Source organism: Nilaparvata lugens, chromosome 3 (assembly GCF_014356525.2).
Source record: "Nilaparvata lugens isolate BPH chromosome 3, ASM1435652v1, whole genome shotgun sequence".
Classification (NCBI taxonomy): Eukaryota; Metazoa; Arthropoda; class Insecta; order Hemiptera; family Delphacidae; genus Nilaparvata; species Nilaparvata lugens.
The window spans coordinates 27,708,650-27,728,359 of NC_052506.1; the positions used below are offsets into that span (position 1 = coordinate 27,708,650).

Genomic DNA, 19,710 nt, shown 5'->3' on the forward strand with positions numbered 1-19,710 from the left:
CGTCGGGTGTATTTTCATACAGACAAAGCATAAATAATACCCGTGTATGATCTCTCTCTTTATTATTAATCAATGAAATTATTTTTTTATCTCTTTTTTGAATAGGGTTACTTGTAATAAAAATAGAAATAAAATAGAAATCTCAGTACCCTTTTTGAATTATTTCTTATATTTAATTATTATAAAAATAATTCAAAAAGGGTACTGAGATTTCTATTTTTCATTCTATTTTTAAATTATTTTTTATATGACATAAAAAATCGTCTTCATCTCAGTGGATGGATAAATGTGATAAAATATTATATCTTATCATCAATGATGTTTGGGTAACATGAAAAAGAATGTAGGAGAAACATGATCGGAAAATCTCTAATTTATAACTCAAATAAAAAACGTTCAAATTCAAATAATTCTGTTTAATTGCAATAATTCAATTATTTACATATCAAACTCCCTGAACATACCTTGTCACGTACGGTATATCCCAGGAACCCTGTTTTTAGGTGTATTTTCACAATAGACTAAAACATTTACACTTTGACAAGTATTTGAAATGGAAACCATCAATATACATTATTATTTATCACCATACATATTGATATGAAAAATTCAGCGTATACTATAGTTGAATTATAACATATACTCAAGATTACTTCCCATATTTTCAGAAAATATAGGCTTTGTTATGTATCACATTCATATTCTGAGGAGAACTGTACCTATTGATCAGATATTAGAGAAACATTTATTTATTTTCGATTTCAAGAAATTTATCTATATGGGAAAAATTATTTACGTAAAGATTACATGCTTCAAATTTATTTATTACATGATTCAAATACATGGATTCATACTGTCTTATAATATTTTTTCTTGTGAAAAAGCTAAACTAGAATGGTTTTTTACAGTAATATCAGGAAAGTATGGGTTTTGCTACTCTTATTGATTATAATTTCAAGAATCAATGGAAAACTGTACTGTGAATATTGAATCACCTTCAGCTGAAAAATATCGTTCTCAATCAACATGTTTTAATAAATTATTGTTTGTATAATAAATAATTCTATTATAACTGCTATCTTAAAATTAGAAGAATGCCCATTTCTCGTTATAAGTTTCATGAGGAGCAAAGTGGTAATTATAACTACATTTATGTTGAATATGAAAAAGACACTATGAATCAAAAAATTGTTTGCTACAGTAGGCATGTGGTGGATTCTTTATACCGGGTAGTGTGAGAATTGAAAAATTATTGATTTTTTATCACGAATTTGACAAATATTATCAAAGCAAGTAAAAAACTACTCAGTTGAAAAACACTCATAGCTCTTCATAGAAGAACAGTGTAGCCTACAGTCCATAGACTATTATAATATTCAAATCAATATTATTATTACAAATATGATCTAGACGCTGCTCCTCAACATACTCAAATATAACAAAAATTCAACAATACCTGTTTGAAAAATATCAAACGATAGAATAATGAAACAACATACGGTATCCTACTGATGATGCTCAAAAAAATGATAGTAGTATTTATTGAAATTTCAACAAAATATATTACGGAACAATCACAGAGTGCTTGAAACTTGAAATATTTTACAAATTTATTTTCAGTATAATCAGGCCAATTACAAACGGTATCGTAATCTATAATTAACATAAATAGTGTAAATGAACAACACATACTCATTATCAAATTATCATTTGGGTTGAGATTTACGTTACAGTTATGATAAATAATGCACATTGTACCTTAAACTTTCATACTGGAATATTCTACATACTCATTACATAACAATCTAATCTATATATTATAACACTGTACAACGCATTTCATGATAATATTTTTATAATATTGAATCAACTAGATGGTGATAAGATACAACTAGACTGACTATTAATTCCTTTATCTACTTATGTATATTAAACATTTATCTGATTGGCAACTCTATTCAATAAAAAATACATACAACGTCACAATAAATCATTCTAAGATACATATTGGCACAGTAAAAAATCTACATTAAAGTTGAAGACCTCTTGGAATGAAATAATGAAAAACTATTCACCTACATTTAATTATTGTCGAAGAATTTAGTATATACAAAAACTTCATCGTAGTAATCATCTTTAAAACATTTTTATCACGATTTATCTTATCCTAAATTATCAGGGATCAGACAGTTAATTTCAGAAACGGCTGCTTGGAGTAGTATATGCGTTATTCTGTATTTTATTTGAATTTTTTCCACTTAATTGAATCAATCCTCTATCAAAACACAATATTAAAAAAATATAATTTGAAACTACTCAAGCTAGTCCATATGAAATCTTTAGATCCACATTAGTCAGAAAGAATATTCCATAGAATTATTGTTAACTTGAAAGCTAAGTTGACAATGAATTGAAACTTACAACCAACATGGAGGAATTGAGTCTGACAAGATTTGAGATAACATTTAGAATTTTGTTATAAGAGTTGTTAAAAAAACTCAATTCTCTTAGATGGTAAATAACTTGTTTCGAGTGGTACCTAAATGCATAAAGTTGAATATTTTGTCCCCTTTTTGTCATTGAAACTTCTGTAATTTGTAGGGTATTAATTTTTTAATTTGTATTTCCAGGAAAAATCTCTCGGCATTTCAATACAAATTTAAACATTCAAATCATTTGTACACTTTTGTGTAGAAACGGTAGCCTACTTTTTGAAGAGAGCCTGAGGATAATACATGCGAACAAAACATTCAGATATTAATTCATATGCAATATAGGCACAGATTTTAGGACTATGCTCAATTTGAGAAATAAGTAGCCCAATTCAATTAAAATTGAATTTGATTCTATCAGCTCAGCAAATTAAAAAGGAAAATATTAAACCCTTCTATGATTCCACATTATTGTTAAAACAAAACTGGTTAAAAAATGATAGGTTGGAAGAACGACTTTAGAGCTAATATTACGCAACAGTTTGCGTGAAAAACTGCTGAAATTTAATTACCGTATTATTGTTACAAAATTGGGAAATAAAAAATTGTTTATAATATTATACATATGTACAAGACATCAATTCAAGAACTAAAATCTAAATTCTAGTGAAATAATGAAAATAAAAATCAATCGACATTAGTTGATTGATTATGCTATTAGTATATTTTTTAAAATTGCAGTGCACTCAGAGGATAATCATCATTATGAGTAGCTTACATGCTACAAATTCAACAGCACATTTATTGACTAGTTTATGAGAACGTTTCTATGTAGAAACGAGATCATCCCATTTTTAAAGGAATTAAGACACAATTTTCCAATCCAACAACACTTATCTAAGCAACGTATCTGAGGATATACAATAACTTCAATAAAAATGACTTGAAAGTATTAAATTTTCAACCATTATATTTCATTAAGTGCATCATTTAGCAGTACGAGAAAGCAGTTCGATTCTTGCATAGATGATTTGTAACATTGTAAAAGAATCAAATCTTGATTATTCAGTCAATAGAAATTGATAGAGAAAAATTACAATGTTTGCTGCTAGAATATAAATCTGTGGCTTGGTGCAACAACTAGCACCACAAAATATCAACTTTCTCACAAATCAGCATCAAAGTTCACCTTGTATTTTCGAACTATGGCATTTCGATACGGAAATGCGAGTTCTAGAAGTCCAGAATTTTTCATTGGTAGATCTGGCACGGAGTATGAATGACAATCTAAAAACATATGTCTTCATTTGTAGTTTTTGCACTCTGAGAGTGGAATAACAGTTATTTATAATTTAGTTACTAAATCATGGCATTGGTAGTATAAATATTATAACTTTTTATTGCTTTGAGATAGGACATTGGCACTTCTGGAACTGAAAATAATTGATATTAGTGATGTATTAAACTCATTTTTGAAAAAATTGACATTGGTAGTTTTTGCACCAAGCCACAGAAATATTGAAAATCTATTGCATGAAATTTCCAATCACTACCCTTTGGGAATCTCCTTTTGGAGATGAAGATATTTCAATTTCATACAGCAACGTTAGTAAATTGAATGACGATGGAAAAAATAATGATACTCAAAATTATGATGGCATTGCTTCTGTGGCCTACAATGAAATCATTATATTTTTTATCAAAATCAATGTATTTGTTTACCATGTAATCATGCTGGGTTGGAAATTATTATTTTATTGCTCGCATTGCATCTTTGTATTTAGAATGTTGATTAATAGAAAACAAATCACATCAACAGTAATTTCAATTTGGAAGAAACATTGCATGCTGATGATCTACTACATTAGATGTAGGGTATTCTAGGGTACCTCAAGCCTGTACACAAGCCTGTTAAGTTCCAATCATGATCAAATTCCACGATAACCAAACAGAGATTTTTTCTGAAAAGATATAGTTTCTCTGATTGGTTCTCGTGGCATTTAATCGGGATTAAAAGTTGACAGACTTTTGTGCAACTGGGTTTAGTGCCGTATACAGGAACAAAGAACGACACTATTATGCAACTAATAACATCAATGCTATCCATCAAACCAATATGCTGACAGTTAAATATGAATCTAACAATAGGTAGGCTACATGCAGTTCCGGACCGATTTATCCCTTCCACATTATATCAAGACGCTACTATGCATAGCAGTAATATTTGATCATCCAGCTGGGGTTGTATTCTTAGACCAGATGTAGACCATCTATATCTGGACTAAGGTTGTATCCAACTATTTGAGTCAACCAGCCAGCATATTGTGATTATTGATTAGGAATATAGGAATAGGCATAGGCAGTTGGCTTCCTTCTACCTCCGCCCACCCGCGTACCGAACGAACAACTAGAGATCTTCTCATAAGTCCAATACTGTATTATTCAGTTCATCGATTGATAATAATTTGACATCTTGTGGTACCTCAGTGCTGTAGTTGCTTAGTTCTGGTGGAATGAGGAAATTCTGGACGAATTAATTCATGAATACGACCCTAGAGCATAAGAGAGAAGATATAATGTTGTCATCTTAGGATACTTGAGTGCTAGGAGGCCGACTGTTGTTCTTATTGTTATTATTGTTGGTATTGGTGGTAGCGGTGGCCTCGCCGGCATGGCTGGAGCAGTAGAACTTCTTGTGCGCTATGAAGGTGGAGAGGTAGTTGAAGGAGATGTCGCAGGACTTGCAGTAGCGAGGCCCGCCGCGCTTGTTGTTGTTGATGGAGAGGTCATCGGGGGTGCAGTCGTCGTCGGTGGCGGAGGCGGAGGCGGGAGGCGGCGACTCTGACCCCGACAGGGTGGCCGAGTCGTCTCCCTTGGAAGGCGGCTCCTCCTTGACCACCACCGCCGGTGGCTCGGGTCCCACCTCCTCCACCTCCACATACTCCTCCTCCTCCTCCTCCTCTTGCACCACATCGTCGGCCAGCCGCTCAACCTCCTCCTTGATCTTGATAACGCCGTTACAGTTTTTCGATGGCTTCTCGTCGGTGGTCGAGCTCTCTGTTCCGCTCGCATCACTCAACGTGTCGTTTGTCAAGCTTGCACCATCGTCCACGATGCATGTGATGTACTTCTCTTCCTAGAAACAATCAAAAACATGAATAAAATTTGAATTCTCTATTATAACAGAGTTTTTCTCTTAGAAAATCCATTTTCTCATTTTTTGTGAGCAAAAAATTTTGTTCCTCAAAATGTGAAGCAAATTTTCCACATCAACCATTGTTAACATCTAATTCATGTCTCATGCTATGCCAACGAACTCAGTAAAAATCAGATACCATCTGTATGAAAACAGATAATTAGTTGTAGTAAGATTATTATTTATTCTGTATGTTTCAAGTTACAATCATGTCAGTTTATCAAACAGATTTTTGTGTGAAATAATTTTGTGACTAACCTATTCACAATTTTGATGAAATATTATTTAAATATTTCCGTTAACTCTATGCTAAGTTCATTCTAATACCATGTCGAATATCTGCATTGATAGTGGGTCTAAGCTTCTTTATTTGTCTGATCACTTCCACAATCGAGGATTGGAAGAAGTCACCTATTCACTTGTTCCAATCCTCTTTATTGCTGCTACTGCTTTATTGCTTCTAGTTAGAGTATCAGCAATAATAGTCCCAATTGACGAGTACTCAGCGAATAGGAGAGCGCTCAACAATTTGAGAAAAATGGGGTTCAATTGTATTTTAATCAATCGTCACTGATAAAAATTTTAATAATAATATCATTCTATGTTTTTGAAAAAAGAAAAATCAGGAATCGATTTGGTTGTTTCAGTGTAGGCCTACTCGTAGACTGTACGGTACACTCAAAATACACTTCAGTTCAGTCACAGAGAAAAGAAAAGATCCTTTCTTTTCTTTGGGGTTCAGTATATCAGTCATCATACAATGACAAATGATAATAGATGATTTATAAATTATTAATTTCCTAGAACTGATTAGATCAAATTTGGACTGATCAAAACAATGGACTGTTAGGGGATGTTTACCATTATTTCGGTGGCCCTCTCCCTCTTCTCGAAATGCATTCTGATGTGAGTGCGCATCCCTCTGAGTGTGTTGCCCTTGTAGCTGCAGATGGTGCAGAGAAACGCCTTGACTCCGGTGTGGGTCTCCATGTGCTTGTGGGCGGCACTCGCCGTCGGACTCACCACCTGGCACAATGGACACTTCCAGCCGCCCCCACCGCCTCCACCGCCACCTCCGCCTCCGCCCCCACTGCTACACTGGTGGCTGGTCATCTGCAATGTAGTTTTCATGCTTACAAAATACTATGTTACACTCTTGACATTTCGAAACACCCTGTTTGACAAGTACCTGGGGTGCGGGATTAGCCGGTATCTCGGATCCAGCTGCGGCGACCAGTCTCAGAGCAATATCTGGTGATAAAATAGGAAGAATTGAAGGCGCACCTATCAACTGCTGAGAATTTTGTACCAGCTGAGGAAGGAGAAGAGGTATATTGGCAGCACCAGGCAAGATGTTTGGTAGCTTTCCCTGCTTACTCTGAGCTAGCTTGGCAACAGTAAGCTGTGATAATAGTTCTGGAGGGAAGGGAAGAGTGGGCATCTCAGTCTTTTGTTGCTGTAAGCTCTCCATTTGAGCGGCTGATGCTAGCATAAAATTTGAAAGATTGAAAGCAGCAGGAGCAACCTCACCTTTTGAGGGAGATGGATCACTCATTTTCTTTTTATCTTCATTTTTTGTTTGTTTAATAGATGAACTAACTAGACCATTTGGGGTTCTTCTTGGCGATTTTCCACCAGATGAGGGTGAAACCAATTTCGGACTGGGACTATTGCTTTGGCTGTGGCAGTCAGGTCTTTGGGTTTTGCAATCGGTGGATTGTCTCTTAGTGACTGCAGCTTGAGGCAATGGTGATGGTGATGAAGGTGCAGGAGAGGGTGATGAACAATTGGAAGATGTGGAGAGCATGAGGGGGATGGACGGCGCACAGATGATGTCCTCATGATCTGGTGAGTCAGTCCGCCTCTCATCCTCATCTATAACCAATTCTCCATCGGAACTTCTTCTCAGGCTTAGGTCCAGAGGAGATCCCTCAGTCACTGGCTGTTTCTTATGGTTCTCCTCAGTGCTTTTTTGAACCTGGTGAAATAAGAATAATGCAATTTTAATATTCAAATAATCGTTTGTTAGGTGAATAGCTATGGATTTTATTTCCATTAAGAATACTTGATATCTACGTTACCTTTATATAAAATTCATAACTATATAGAAGATTGTTCTTCACTCACGGGTTGCCCCGCCCTCCAAGCCCATGGATTGTTTGGGGTGGTTCAAGCTCATGGGTGCCCCCCCTAAATTTGTAAAAATTCAGTTTATGTACTCCCCAAGCAAAGAAAAAATCGTCAGTAGTCTTTTTAAACTGCTGTAGGCACCCCAGCTTTAATGAAAGTTTATTGTATTGGAGATCAAAAATATGTGCAGTGGTCAGCCAGAGTAAGTACGTGATTTCATCAAACCAAGATGAAAAACTTTTTGTGAAACTATAAAATATATTGCGCATTACGCTTTTATACATAAATAGCTATTTTGTAGTATGGTACGAATGGTCAACATCAGTTAGCATCAAAATAATATTCTATTGACCTTCACCGTCACCTCCTAGGCACCATGGCCAACTAAGTGATCATTTCTGAACATTACTTCAGTTATTCTTATGCTCGTCTTAAAACTCCTAGTTCTATCATTATTTTATTGTAATAATAGAATTGTTCAATTGAATTTCCTTTCAATAGTTATGTTTTATATATTATTATGAAGTTTATTATGGAAACTCTTCTGAACGGAACATGATGATATTATATTATTTCCTTACAACCTTTCCGGAACCTTGGAAAAAATTATGTTTCATTTCATGTGAATATTTATTTTTATAAAAATATAGTTAGTTATACATGTTTTAAATGATATTATTATGCTGACAATGGAACAGCTGGCAATGAATGAACAAACTGAACAGTTGCAACAACTCACTTGGCTATGGTCTGGTTGGCTCAAACGAGGTGACTTGGGTGGCTGTGGTTCTGGAGGTACAGTCCTGGGATGAGGGAGGTGATGAGCAAGGCCCTGGGCCATGGGCTGGAGGGTGCCGTCGGGTAACAAGAGGCAGACAGTGTCAGCACTGGGCAGGCCCATGCCAGCGATACCCGAGATGGCCGTCGCCCGCTGGAACAGCGAGTAGGGCACGATGAGGATGGGGTTGGTGGGCAGCGCAAAGAAGGTGTGTGGCTCGCGGGAGGTGTCCGACGCACCGGGAGACGTCGGAGTGGTCATTGAGTCGGAGGGTGATGGTGGCGCTGAGGGAGGCTTGCTGTTCACTTTGATCACGTGTCTGGTGCTGCAGTAGTGCAGCTTGTGGGCGCGGAATGTTTTCAGTGATGAGAATCTGATGTCGCAGTCCTGACAGTAGCGGTCGACTAGATGCGGCGAGGTGGCGTTTGCGGCCGGGTCGAGCGTCGCCGTCTCGGGTGCGCTGCTGTTGCTGTGTGCGGCCGGCGACGACGCAGAATGCATACGCATGTGGCGGTTCAGGCTGACCTTCTTCTCGGCGCCGTAGGAGCAGTGCGGACATGGGTAGGCCTTGCCCACTTTGCGCGACTTGGTCGGAGGCTCACTCGCGTTGCTCTCGCCGCCGCTCGCGTCATCTCTCATCTCCACTGTCATCATGTTCACCTTCACGTCTTCGCCTTCAATCTCTCCAACCACCACTCCTGCAATCCAATCATTCATACATTTTCATTATCGTTTGATCAGAATTCAATTAGTATCAGATTCATTTAAAATATTCAGATTCAATTGGTAATAAATTTCAAATTTTTAGTTAAGTCATCTATATTATTATAGAATAACATTCAAATTAAAAATTTGAAATTTATTACCAATTGAATCTGAATATTTTAAATGAATCTGATACTAATTGAATTCTGATCAAACGAAAATGAAAATGTATGAATGATTGATTTTCATCAATCATAGAGACAGAAATGATAAATTTGAAATTCAATTTTCAGAATCCATGTTGAATCAAAAACTAAAACCAAAAGAAAAATCTTCCACTATATTAACAGACAGATAGTAGATTTTTTGAATCTAACAAATATCTATTACCGTAGGCTACACTATTTTTGGAATTCAACAAAAAACACAACACACATATCATAGAAATAATAATAATTCTTGTCGATAAACGCTACTTACTTGCTGAATAGCTTATGATCAAAAATGCAACATGAAGCAAAACTGCATGGTAATATCATTGAAACAGAAAATACGCTGTAATAGACTCGAATTATTGATTACAAAAGATATGAATCTAAGATAAAATCTTATCAAACTATTCCAATATTGTTCTTGTAGAGAAACTTCAAATACTCTCAAATGATGTTCAACGATGAATCAATCTTTGCTTATAGATAAACGCAATGATAAAGCATACAACGTCAGTGGAAGTTCTAACTGATTATAGGAAGAATAATTATTTATTAGCACAAATTTTCCTCATTTTGCTTCTGACCAGGTCCACTTTTGTCATCATAATCATCATCATCATCATCAGTATTCTACCCCAGGGCAGGTCCATACATGATCCTTCTTCTTCATTCCTGTATGTCCTGTGCTATTCTCTTAAGCATTAAGTATTTCCCCTCCTCCGTGACATCATCCACCATCACCACTCTCCTCCGCCCCAGCACCATCCCTCCCACCAAAGCTCCTTCCATTGCCGTCACAAGGAGGCCGCCATGCCTCAGCAAGTGTCCCAGCCAGTTCCGCTTCCGTCTCCTTATCACTACTTTTCACAATTATTCTTTTTTGTATTTCAAATTAAATTACCATAATAAATTACCACTGAAACAAAATCAAAAGATAGAACAAATTCAAAACTATAGTTCATAGCTGTATTACACAATAGACTATTGATCTCTTGTTTATGAATAGCGCTATATGAATTGAAACCGGCTGAAATTTTTAATAATACAGAAATGATTTAATCTACCAGTATTGAACCGGTTATAAACCGCGCTTCGCAACGGTCTGAGAAGAGTATAATAGAGTATCAAGCTATCAAGATAGTCCATTCAATCTATTATATGCCTCAGAAAAAAGACAAATATAGAGAAAAAACTATCAAGATAAAATTGCATTCAATCTATTTGCCGCAGACCGTTGAGAAGCGCGGGTTACACCTGCTCCTTATCAATATCGTTAGCTTAAATCATTTCTGTATTATTAAAAATGATAGCCTTCTTCAATTTATTCAACTCTATTCATCTATTCGTGAAAAAGAGATCAATATTCTATTGTGTAGTACAGCTATAAACTAAAGGTAGTTTTGAATTCGTTCTATAATCTTTTGATTATGTTTCAGTAGTAATTTGTTATAGTAATTCAATTCGAATCAAAAAAGAATAATTGACATCAGTAGAGCTGTATACGAGTAAAATGGGGATATATTTTACTAATAAATAGTTCTGGTGCGCGTACGACCCGAACCCACAATCATTCGTCCATAAGTCTGGCGGGCTATATTTTTCACGAATGCAATCGTTTATGGGTATGTTTGAATGGACTTTTATCGTTATGTAAGCTCACAAATTGAATATTTTTTTCCAATTATAAAAAAAAATCGATTTATGAAAATAAAAATAGGTCTATTATAAGCATCCTCGCTAAATTCAGAATCTTTATATAGAATTTCTAGTTCATCAGTTCAGTAATTTTCAAATCAGATAATGCGTAAAACATGTATTTCCTATTTCGTTAATTTGAATTCTTAATTTTATAATATAGTATGATCAATAATCACAGATGAATCTTATGAAACGACTTTCAATTAATCTGGTGTGGTTAGATAAATTGTAGTGTAGTTTTCATTACCTTTGCCTGTATGCCTGTGCGAACAGTAATAGGTTTGATGGGCCTCCAGTGTGCTGGCAGAGCTAAAGCGGATCCCGCAGGGTGCACATATGAAACCAGGAACTGAAAACACGAAAATTGGAATCAGGTTTCAAGATTAGATAAGAATCATAGTTGAGGATTAATTGCAGAAGAATATGATTGTAATTCTTCGATTCAATAAAATAACTAAAAAAACAATATTAAACATATAAGTTTGAAGAGAATTATTATTATTATATTATATAAATGATTATTATTCCATTCTATAATTATTATTCATTCTAACTACAGAATCGTCTCCCCTGTAACATCAATAGACTTAGTTTAAATAGTTAGCGCTAGTTTGAATAGAAATAAGACCATGCTAAAAAAACGAATTGAAATTATTTTCATTAAAGCATCATTACTGATAATCTTTGTTCCATAACTTGAAATATTAGTTGATAGTGAGTAAATTTTAATGTTTGAATCAATAAATCTACAAGTGAAGTATATATGGCAATATTAAACTTATAATGTGTTGTTACTCAATGATAAGACATTGTAAAATTAGCAACACTTATCTCACCTTTTTCAATCACTAACGATTGATTAATGGTTCTTGTAGTTTTAACAACAACCCTCATATAGAAAGTCATTATGGAATATAAGTAGAAACTCAAATTTCCAACTTATGGAACTATGAATAGGATAAATTCTCGTAGTTTACTGAAGAGTTGAGAAAGCTAGTGAGTTCACAGCCTTCCTCCGAAAAGATAGCGCCTATCTAATCACAGCAGTCAGCCAGATATTTGATTACCATGCGATAGGAGAAGCTGAAATTCCATTATCAAAGTGAAGCTTCAGAGATAAAACCTCTAAGAACTTTCACCTGAAGGATATACAGCTTCAGAAGTGACACCACTATCAATATCAGTAGATAGGTATCATATAGTTCATATACGTATAATATAGTTCATATACTCGTATATGGTTGAAGCTCGGAGTCAAGAGAGACACCCCAGAAATACAACAGCACTGGCTAAAACTCTAAATTATGGGAAAAATATTTCTGTTTTGTATGAATATTTTTCATATTCACAAACATAATTTTTGGTTTTTTAAAAATTAAAAAAAATACCAAAAGAAATATAATTCTACATTCTAAGATCACAAGAATGGTTTTTGTAGATGAAAATTATGCTCATCGTTTAAATATTGTAGCATTGTTACCGGTACAGTTATTGTAATGCAAAATATTTTAGAAATTCCAATTGAATATATCTTTGCAAGCTCTTATTCGCAAGTAGGTTAACAGGCGAAATAATACTAGGCCTATATCATGGAACTTATGAATGAAACAATTCAAAATTTAATTCTAAATCATTCCCTACTGTTACATTATTGTAGATTTTATAAATTTCTGACCATGGGATATACCAATGCAAATAGATGTAGTAAGTTGAATGTAGGATTTAATTTTTCCTCAGCCCCAAAGAAAGAGATAAAGGGATAAAATAGAAATGTCAGAGATCTAATGATATGGTAGTTCGGAAATTCCATTAAAAATAAGTTTTACCTGCTCTTCCAAGATGCAAAATTCAATGTTATTGAAGACTTCAATGTTTAGTGACAATATGGTCTTAAAATTAAGAAAAAATATTTCAATGAAAAATAATTACTATTTCAAAGCAAAGTGGACTGCATATTTGCACCAAAATCACAAGTTCATTAATTATTTGAATTGAAGGTCCATAGAACTCCAAAATAACAGATGATATTATAATGTTCTTTTCAACTACGATATCTATTAAGGATAGTCATAGAATTATTATTAAAAATTCAAGTTTTTGATAGTATTGTGGGTTTTAATCATAGATATGTAAAAAACTAGTCACTTACTGTTTATGGAATCCCGTTATGTGTTCACATTGAAAATCTGACCAGGAATGTTTGGAAAAATTCTAGTATTCGTTGAGAATCAATAATCCAGAATCGTATCAAGAGAGATAAATTCGATCTGTCACGTCCATCGATAAAAATATGGCAAAAACTATGAGATGCGCAGTGTCTTATTTCACACTTCATACTGCCCACAATGCAGCGATGCGACAATGTAACTGAAGTAATGAAACAAGATTGAAAACAATAGAAAAATAATCTAATTCCCACTTTGAGATAAAGCTATATCAGCTCTATTATTGTGATTTATCTTTATAATCATATAGCTACGTGCATAAATCATTGATCGCTTAGAGATTAACATCCTTTTTTGGGAACTCAATTCATATTTCAAGGTCAGTAAACTAGGCTATGTAAATATAGGAAGCACATGGGTTGGATACATTTATAGACTATTAAAACACTAACAACACTTCCTTTGCAACTTTCCTCTCAAATAATGGAGGCTTTGAAGGAATTCTTACAAGATTTGAAAATTATTTAAGAAAAATCGAATTTGTCCAGTTCATGAAATGAAAAATGAAATTGTACATTGAAGGAAACTCGTAGGTATTTCCCAGTGGAACATCCACTAATACACTGATTTGATACATTGAATGGTGATTTCATTTATACTAGTTAAATCCATTTTAAAGGAGAAACGGAGAAAGGTATGTTTCTTTAAGTTTCACATCAATCTCCATAAATCATCATCATTTATAGAAAGGAAAATACAGTCTAAGTATGAGAAATTGAACTAAACCTAATTTTCATAATCTAATGATGAATAGTTTCTACCAGGTACTAAAATTATATATTCTCTCTATCCTTCTGATCTATTGAACAAAATATCATTTTTCATACTGCAATACTGCATAATACTTCTGAAATGAAGTGATTCCATCTCTCAAATAATATATTTCATGAAAAGGATGTTGAAGGATGATGTATTCTACAAAAATGGTATTGGTCACTCCATCTTCAATATAATAATTCAATTTGTTCAGTCATGAACTACTCCAGAAAATTTTAGAATAGTCACTGAATAGTAAGATGCTACTCGATATAATGTTACTACTTGATAAAAGTTTTTTTATTTGTTGGTTTCAAGTAATAATGCAAGGTTTAAAATCATGCTTTTCCTCAAGTCTCCTTCATGTTTCAAAAAATCTTCATTAGAGTATACTTGATTACTCACTTCCCTATCAACCTGATGTGGCATTCAAATATCATCTCAAGGATTTCGATATCATTGTACGATTCAAGTCTTTCTTTATATTATTATTTACTATACATTCTTGCATTGCTGTAAAAGCTTGAGTCCAACACTATTTTCATAAATAATTTTGACAAACTTTATTCAACAGATAAAGAGTCTGTGAATCTGAGAAGACCTTCAAAATTGGCAGATCGTGTGAAAGGAGTGATACAACAATGTTCCACGGTTTTTGGTGATGGTGAGATAATGTAACAGTATGATCAACTGAATGACACTGTGAATGGATGAGCCATAGTTTGGGAGTCCTTGGAAATAGGTGAAATGTTGTTCCAATAATGGGTACATCACGAGTAGTTGGTTGATCGAATCAGAGGTTGTTGGGGGCAGCGGACTGTGAAGGATGAGCCGTGGAGTATGCAACGGGGCGCGAGTGGCTAAACAGACTCTCCGGAAATGCAAGTCTATGAAGGTCAGTTGTCAGAGTCAAATCTGCATTTCCGACGTAACTAAAACGCGATTCTTCTTCAATGGGTGTGATTGCTTATCAAGATGTACAAGAACTAGAGCAGCCTATTTCTATTCCTTCAGTATCAATGCAAATCAAGTTTTAGACAGAGCCTATACTGCGCCTACTTCTTATTGCGAAACGCGAACTTGTTTGTTTATATCAGGATCAGATAAAATGAAAGATGACAGAACTTTTATTGTATAGTACACCGTAATCACAGATGATACTACTGACAGTCACGTACCTAATGATAAACGGCCTGCTGAATCTTATAGATATATCAACAGGAGCTCAACTTTCTATATAGCAAGGTCTCTAGCTCTTCAATCAGTTTGAGCAGATACCACTGTTGTACATTCCCATAATTTATTCAAGTACACAGTGACGTAGAAAGCCAAAGAATAAGCTGAGAGTTCTTCTATGATCCATGATTAGCATTGTCATTTCGGAACTTGGTCTTAGAATCGCGAAGCAAGTGTTTCCCCACAAAATGAACAATTTCTATTGAAAATTCTTTTGGTTCTCATGCCAGTTTCCTACTATCAGTAGAAAGGATAAGAGACAGTTAATGAAGTAATTAGATGGGGTAGACTGAAAGTTGCAGTTGTGATTCTCATCTTGAAAACAAGATATTGATACGCCTCTACCTGATATTGCTGCTACTGGATCTCGATTTTTCGATTTTGTAAAGATTCACCCCGAACTATGAGTTCTAGAAGAACTTAGTTTTCACTATGCATGAGGAATGTTGTTTGGCGAATAATTGAATGGAATTCTTACCAGTTTGAATAGCGGGTGGCACAACAATGAATTCGACGTCGGCAGGTGTTGCAGCCTGAGGGGTGGGGGGCGGGCTGGCGGGGGGCTCGACCCTGAGGGCCGGGTCCAAGGCCAGACTGGGGTTGAGCCTTAGGCGAGGTGGAGGCGGCGATGTGGCGGCGGCCGGAGGCGGTGAGGTCGCTGACTCCTCTGCTTCAGCCTCAGCCTTGCCACTGTCACCTGTCGCTGGTGACTTCGCCTCTGGCCCCTCGCCTTCGCTGCCCCATTCATCTTCGCCTCCTGCAAAACGAAGACAATCATCAGAAACATAAATCAAATTACAATGAAATAAATAATTTGTATAGAGAAGTTGCACTCCTCTCGTTCTCTCCCTCAATTACTCATGGCCAAAGAGATGGCAGTGAGATTGTTCGAGGTCGGAACCTTTTGGGATTAATCCTTGAACCAGCATGTTATGTTAATGTTAAATTGAAAGCAAATTAATAAAGTAGATTTATTTGGAAATGATGAATTGAATTCTGATTACACTACTTCTTCAGCTGGTTTAAATAATTTATTCTTATACTATTAGATATTTAGAAGCTTGTAGTTATAAATATATTATCGGTTTCTATTCTCTCCAATGATTAAATTGAATTGGTCATTAAATTCCTCGATGATTATGATGATAATGATTTAGATCATTCGAATGCTCTTTGGAACGAGGAAAAGCTTTTTAGAAGGAGATTGCTTAAGAAAGTGATAATCCCAGATTGATTGGGGATGAATGTGGTAGCAGGATGGGAATGATAACCTGAAGCACACTTTGCTTGAGTGATAAGAGCTGATGGAAAAGTTGTGCAACGGCTGACTCAAACCAGATGGGGTTGAATTTTAAGGGGCACCGAATCGAAGCTCGAATAAAAACTAGAAAAGCAGTAGAGAAGCAGGGGGTTGTTTGGTGGAGGTAGGGTGGATGAAATCGCGATAGCAGTCCTATCTACGGAGGGGGACGCAATTAGCTGCTATCATGATCCAGGGATTACTTAAGTCTGTTCGTGGAACTCATTAAGAAGTTTGCGATGCAAGGCGCCGATAGGAGGCAGGAGCTGCTCTGAGAATAGGATCTGGATATAATGAACACCAGCGCTTATCAGCACAGCAGCCTGGCTCCTGGCACTGGCTACCCTTCCAATCAATTTCACACACACACACGTCCGTACGCAAGAAGCTCACATTTTTCCACTACCCTGGATTTCCTAAATTTAAAACTAAAAAAAAAATCGAGAAACTTAAATTTAATCACAATTGAAAATTTGCATCATAGAAATAATGAATTTCAAATGAATTAATTTTCTATTCTTCATTCTTCTCTATTCTTCAATTAAACAGTTTTCAATTATTTATTCATAATTTTTTCATGATGAAGTCTAATATCTGATTCATTTCTTCTATCTTCGCGAGGTATTCAATCTCACCAACTTCTATGATTGAAATCATCAATGCCAGTCAACCAGGAAGGTTAGAGAAAAGGGGTTTTCAATATTTCACCTCAAAAACATCGTTTTTTGTAGTTCTAGATCACAGATGGGAATGGATGAATTAGAAAATGAGTTCACGGTTTCATAGATGAAAAGTTAGGGTTACTGCTGCATGCTCATCATTCTAATAGGAAAAAAATCAACTGTAAGATTGAAACATTGAAGAAAATAATTATTGTTGAAACTTATAAGGTATTCGAACAATAAAAAAGTGTATTTCAAGTTTGTAGGTTAATAGAAGTATGCGCCTTAACTACGCCTTTAATCCCACGAATTTGGCATCACGTGCTTACAAACTTATATCATGACAATGTGGTTTTTGTAAAAACATGCAAGGCAAAGACTGATTTTCAAAAGAATATTTAATTTCAAAAATATATCCATGTTATATATAGTTGATTTTGGGCCGCATGAAGGATAGAATCTGCCATTTTTTTACAGAAAAAGTTTTTAAGACATTTGAGTTGGTCATCGAGGAAGTATTCGTATCTTCTTTCTCTTGGGATGAAGAGTACTTCGTATTCTATCAAAGTGCATGAATAATTTTCTCAGCACTAGAAAAGACAAGTTTCAAATACTAGCTTATTTCCATTTCCATCAATAGCTACAGAGCATACTATGAGTTTCAGATTGAGTGCATACTTTTTGAGTAGGCTTAATATTATTTACTGCGTAACTCAGTACGTTCTTTCTTTATCAAGAGATTACTTTCCAGGAGGGTGAAAAATAACAATAATCGCTGATAACCTTGGAGTTCATAAATAAGGGGATGGAGCAACACGAGTTGATAAGCAAATTCCATATTATCAGCAATGCTACAATATGCTTCCTCGTTCATAATCATAAGAGCGATAACAATATCAATAATTAATGCGTCAGATTATGCGCAATACTTTTTATCGTCATCATTAACACTGCACGAGATATCCAAACGACAATGTCCCCCTCATTATCATTTTTTATCAAGCGTTATACTGAAAAAGAGGGAAATTTCTGAATGAATTTCGAGACCCACCCACATGGTATACAAATACTTTGTTCATAGAAAATGCTGCTTTCACAGGGAAATATTATGTGTAATGGTTTGACTAGTTTGATTTTTCTCTTGTGAATAGTAATGAGCCCATTTTAGAGTGGTCAGTCACTAATATTATTGCTGGATTATCTATCCAAAGTCGCTACAAATAAACTGGGGATTTGAAATAATAATAATAATAATAACACATTCAATAATGTCTACAAATTGATTAAGTGAACTTAACTCAAGTATTATTATCACGTGTCCTACGTATCATCGTTTAAAATATTTTTATAATATTACAGTATTGCAGAAATCGTTTATGCTTACTTAAGTTTCGCAACAGCATACCTACCTATCAACCCTTCACAACATGTTCACCTATCAACCATTCCACACACAATCAGTACCACACTACTATTTCGTGGTCCACCTCCAGTGCCAATCAACCCACAAGTAACAGGATGAGGACTATTATTCATGTGAGAAAATCTGTCAATATTGAAATAATGACACGCTCTCAGCGGTGTCAATCTCGAAACATGAATTCCCAGAATTCACTGCAATGTTATCAAGACTAAAAAGAATGAAAAGAAAACCCTTTCCAAGATAGTTCAGGTTTCAAATGAATTTTTAAATAATCGTAGAAACTATCAATGGAAACTCATTGTTGCATGAATATTGTGTTGGTGGAAAGGAAACTTTTCAAATCAACATGAAAATAATGTTGCAGATACTATTTGGTTGATATTGATCATTGTATCTGACAATATACTAATAAATTGGAGTACGAAGAGTTTTGAGTTGAGGTCTGAAATATTCCGAAATATTTCACATAATTGGACCTATAATTAAATTATAATGATGTCAATATGTTATGTTTATGATACAATCATTATTATATACTAATACTGATTTGATAATGCTATTTCCCAACAAACAACTATCACACTATAGAAGGTTATACCTTCTAGTCGTGACCCTATTTTTTCTGACGTTAGTTGTGACCCTGGGTCCCAGGGACCCGCTTCTTTCATTGAATATTTCAATATATTTTAAGATGTAATGTTATTCTATGATTCTAATATGTCCAAGGGTTATTCATGAACGCATTGAGCACTTAGGTAAAGCAGAAATCGATCTTTATTATAATTATTGAAAAAATTTGGTGAAATCTTGCATTTTTAGGCTAGTGAAAAGTAACGTTTGGTTATTATTAATTATTTTATATAAAGTGAACAAAAAATTATAGTGATGATTACTATGATGGATCTTATATGCAACACTACTAAAAAGAAAGGAAAAAATTGGAAGGTCATAGTTCAC

The 19,710-nt window shown here is 34.8% G+C and overlaps 1 protein-coding gene across 1 annotated transcript in view; it reads right to left on the minus strand.

Moving 5' to 3' along the window:
* Nucleotides 1-1,114: 1,114 nt before the first annotated feature.
* The window catches only part of LOC111051923 (zinc finger protein ush), a 186,494-nt gene continuing 167,898 nt past the window's right edge, over nt 1,115-19,710 (minus strand). The window contains 6 exon segments of the mRNA XM_039423455.1: nt 1,115-5,568; nt 6,490-6,732; nt 6,734-7,606; nt 8,498-9,234; nt 11,399-11,500; nt 15,847-16,125. Coding sequence (XP_039279389.1) covers nt 5,020-5,568; nt 6,490-6,732; nt 6,734-7,606; nt 8,498-9,234; nt 11,399-11,500; nt 15,847-16,125 — 2,783 coding nt within the window. The 3' untranslated portion in view covers nt 1,115-5,019.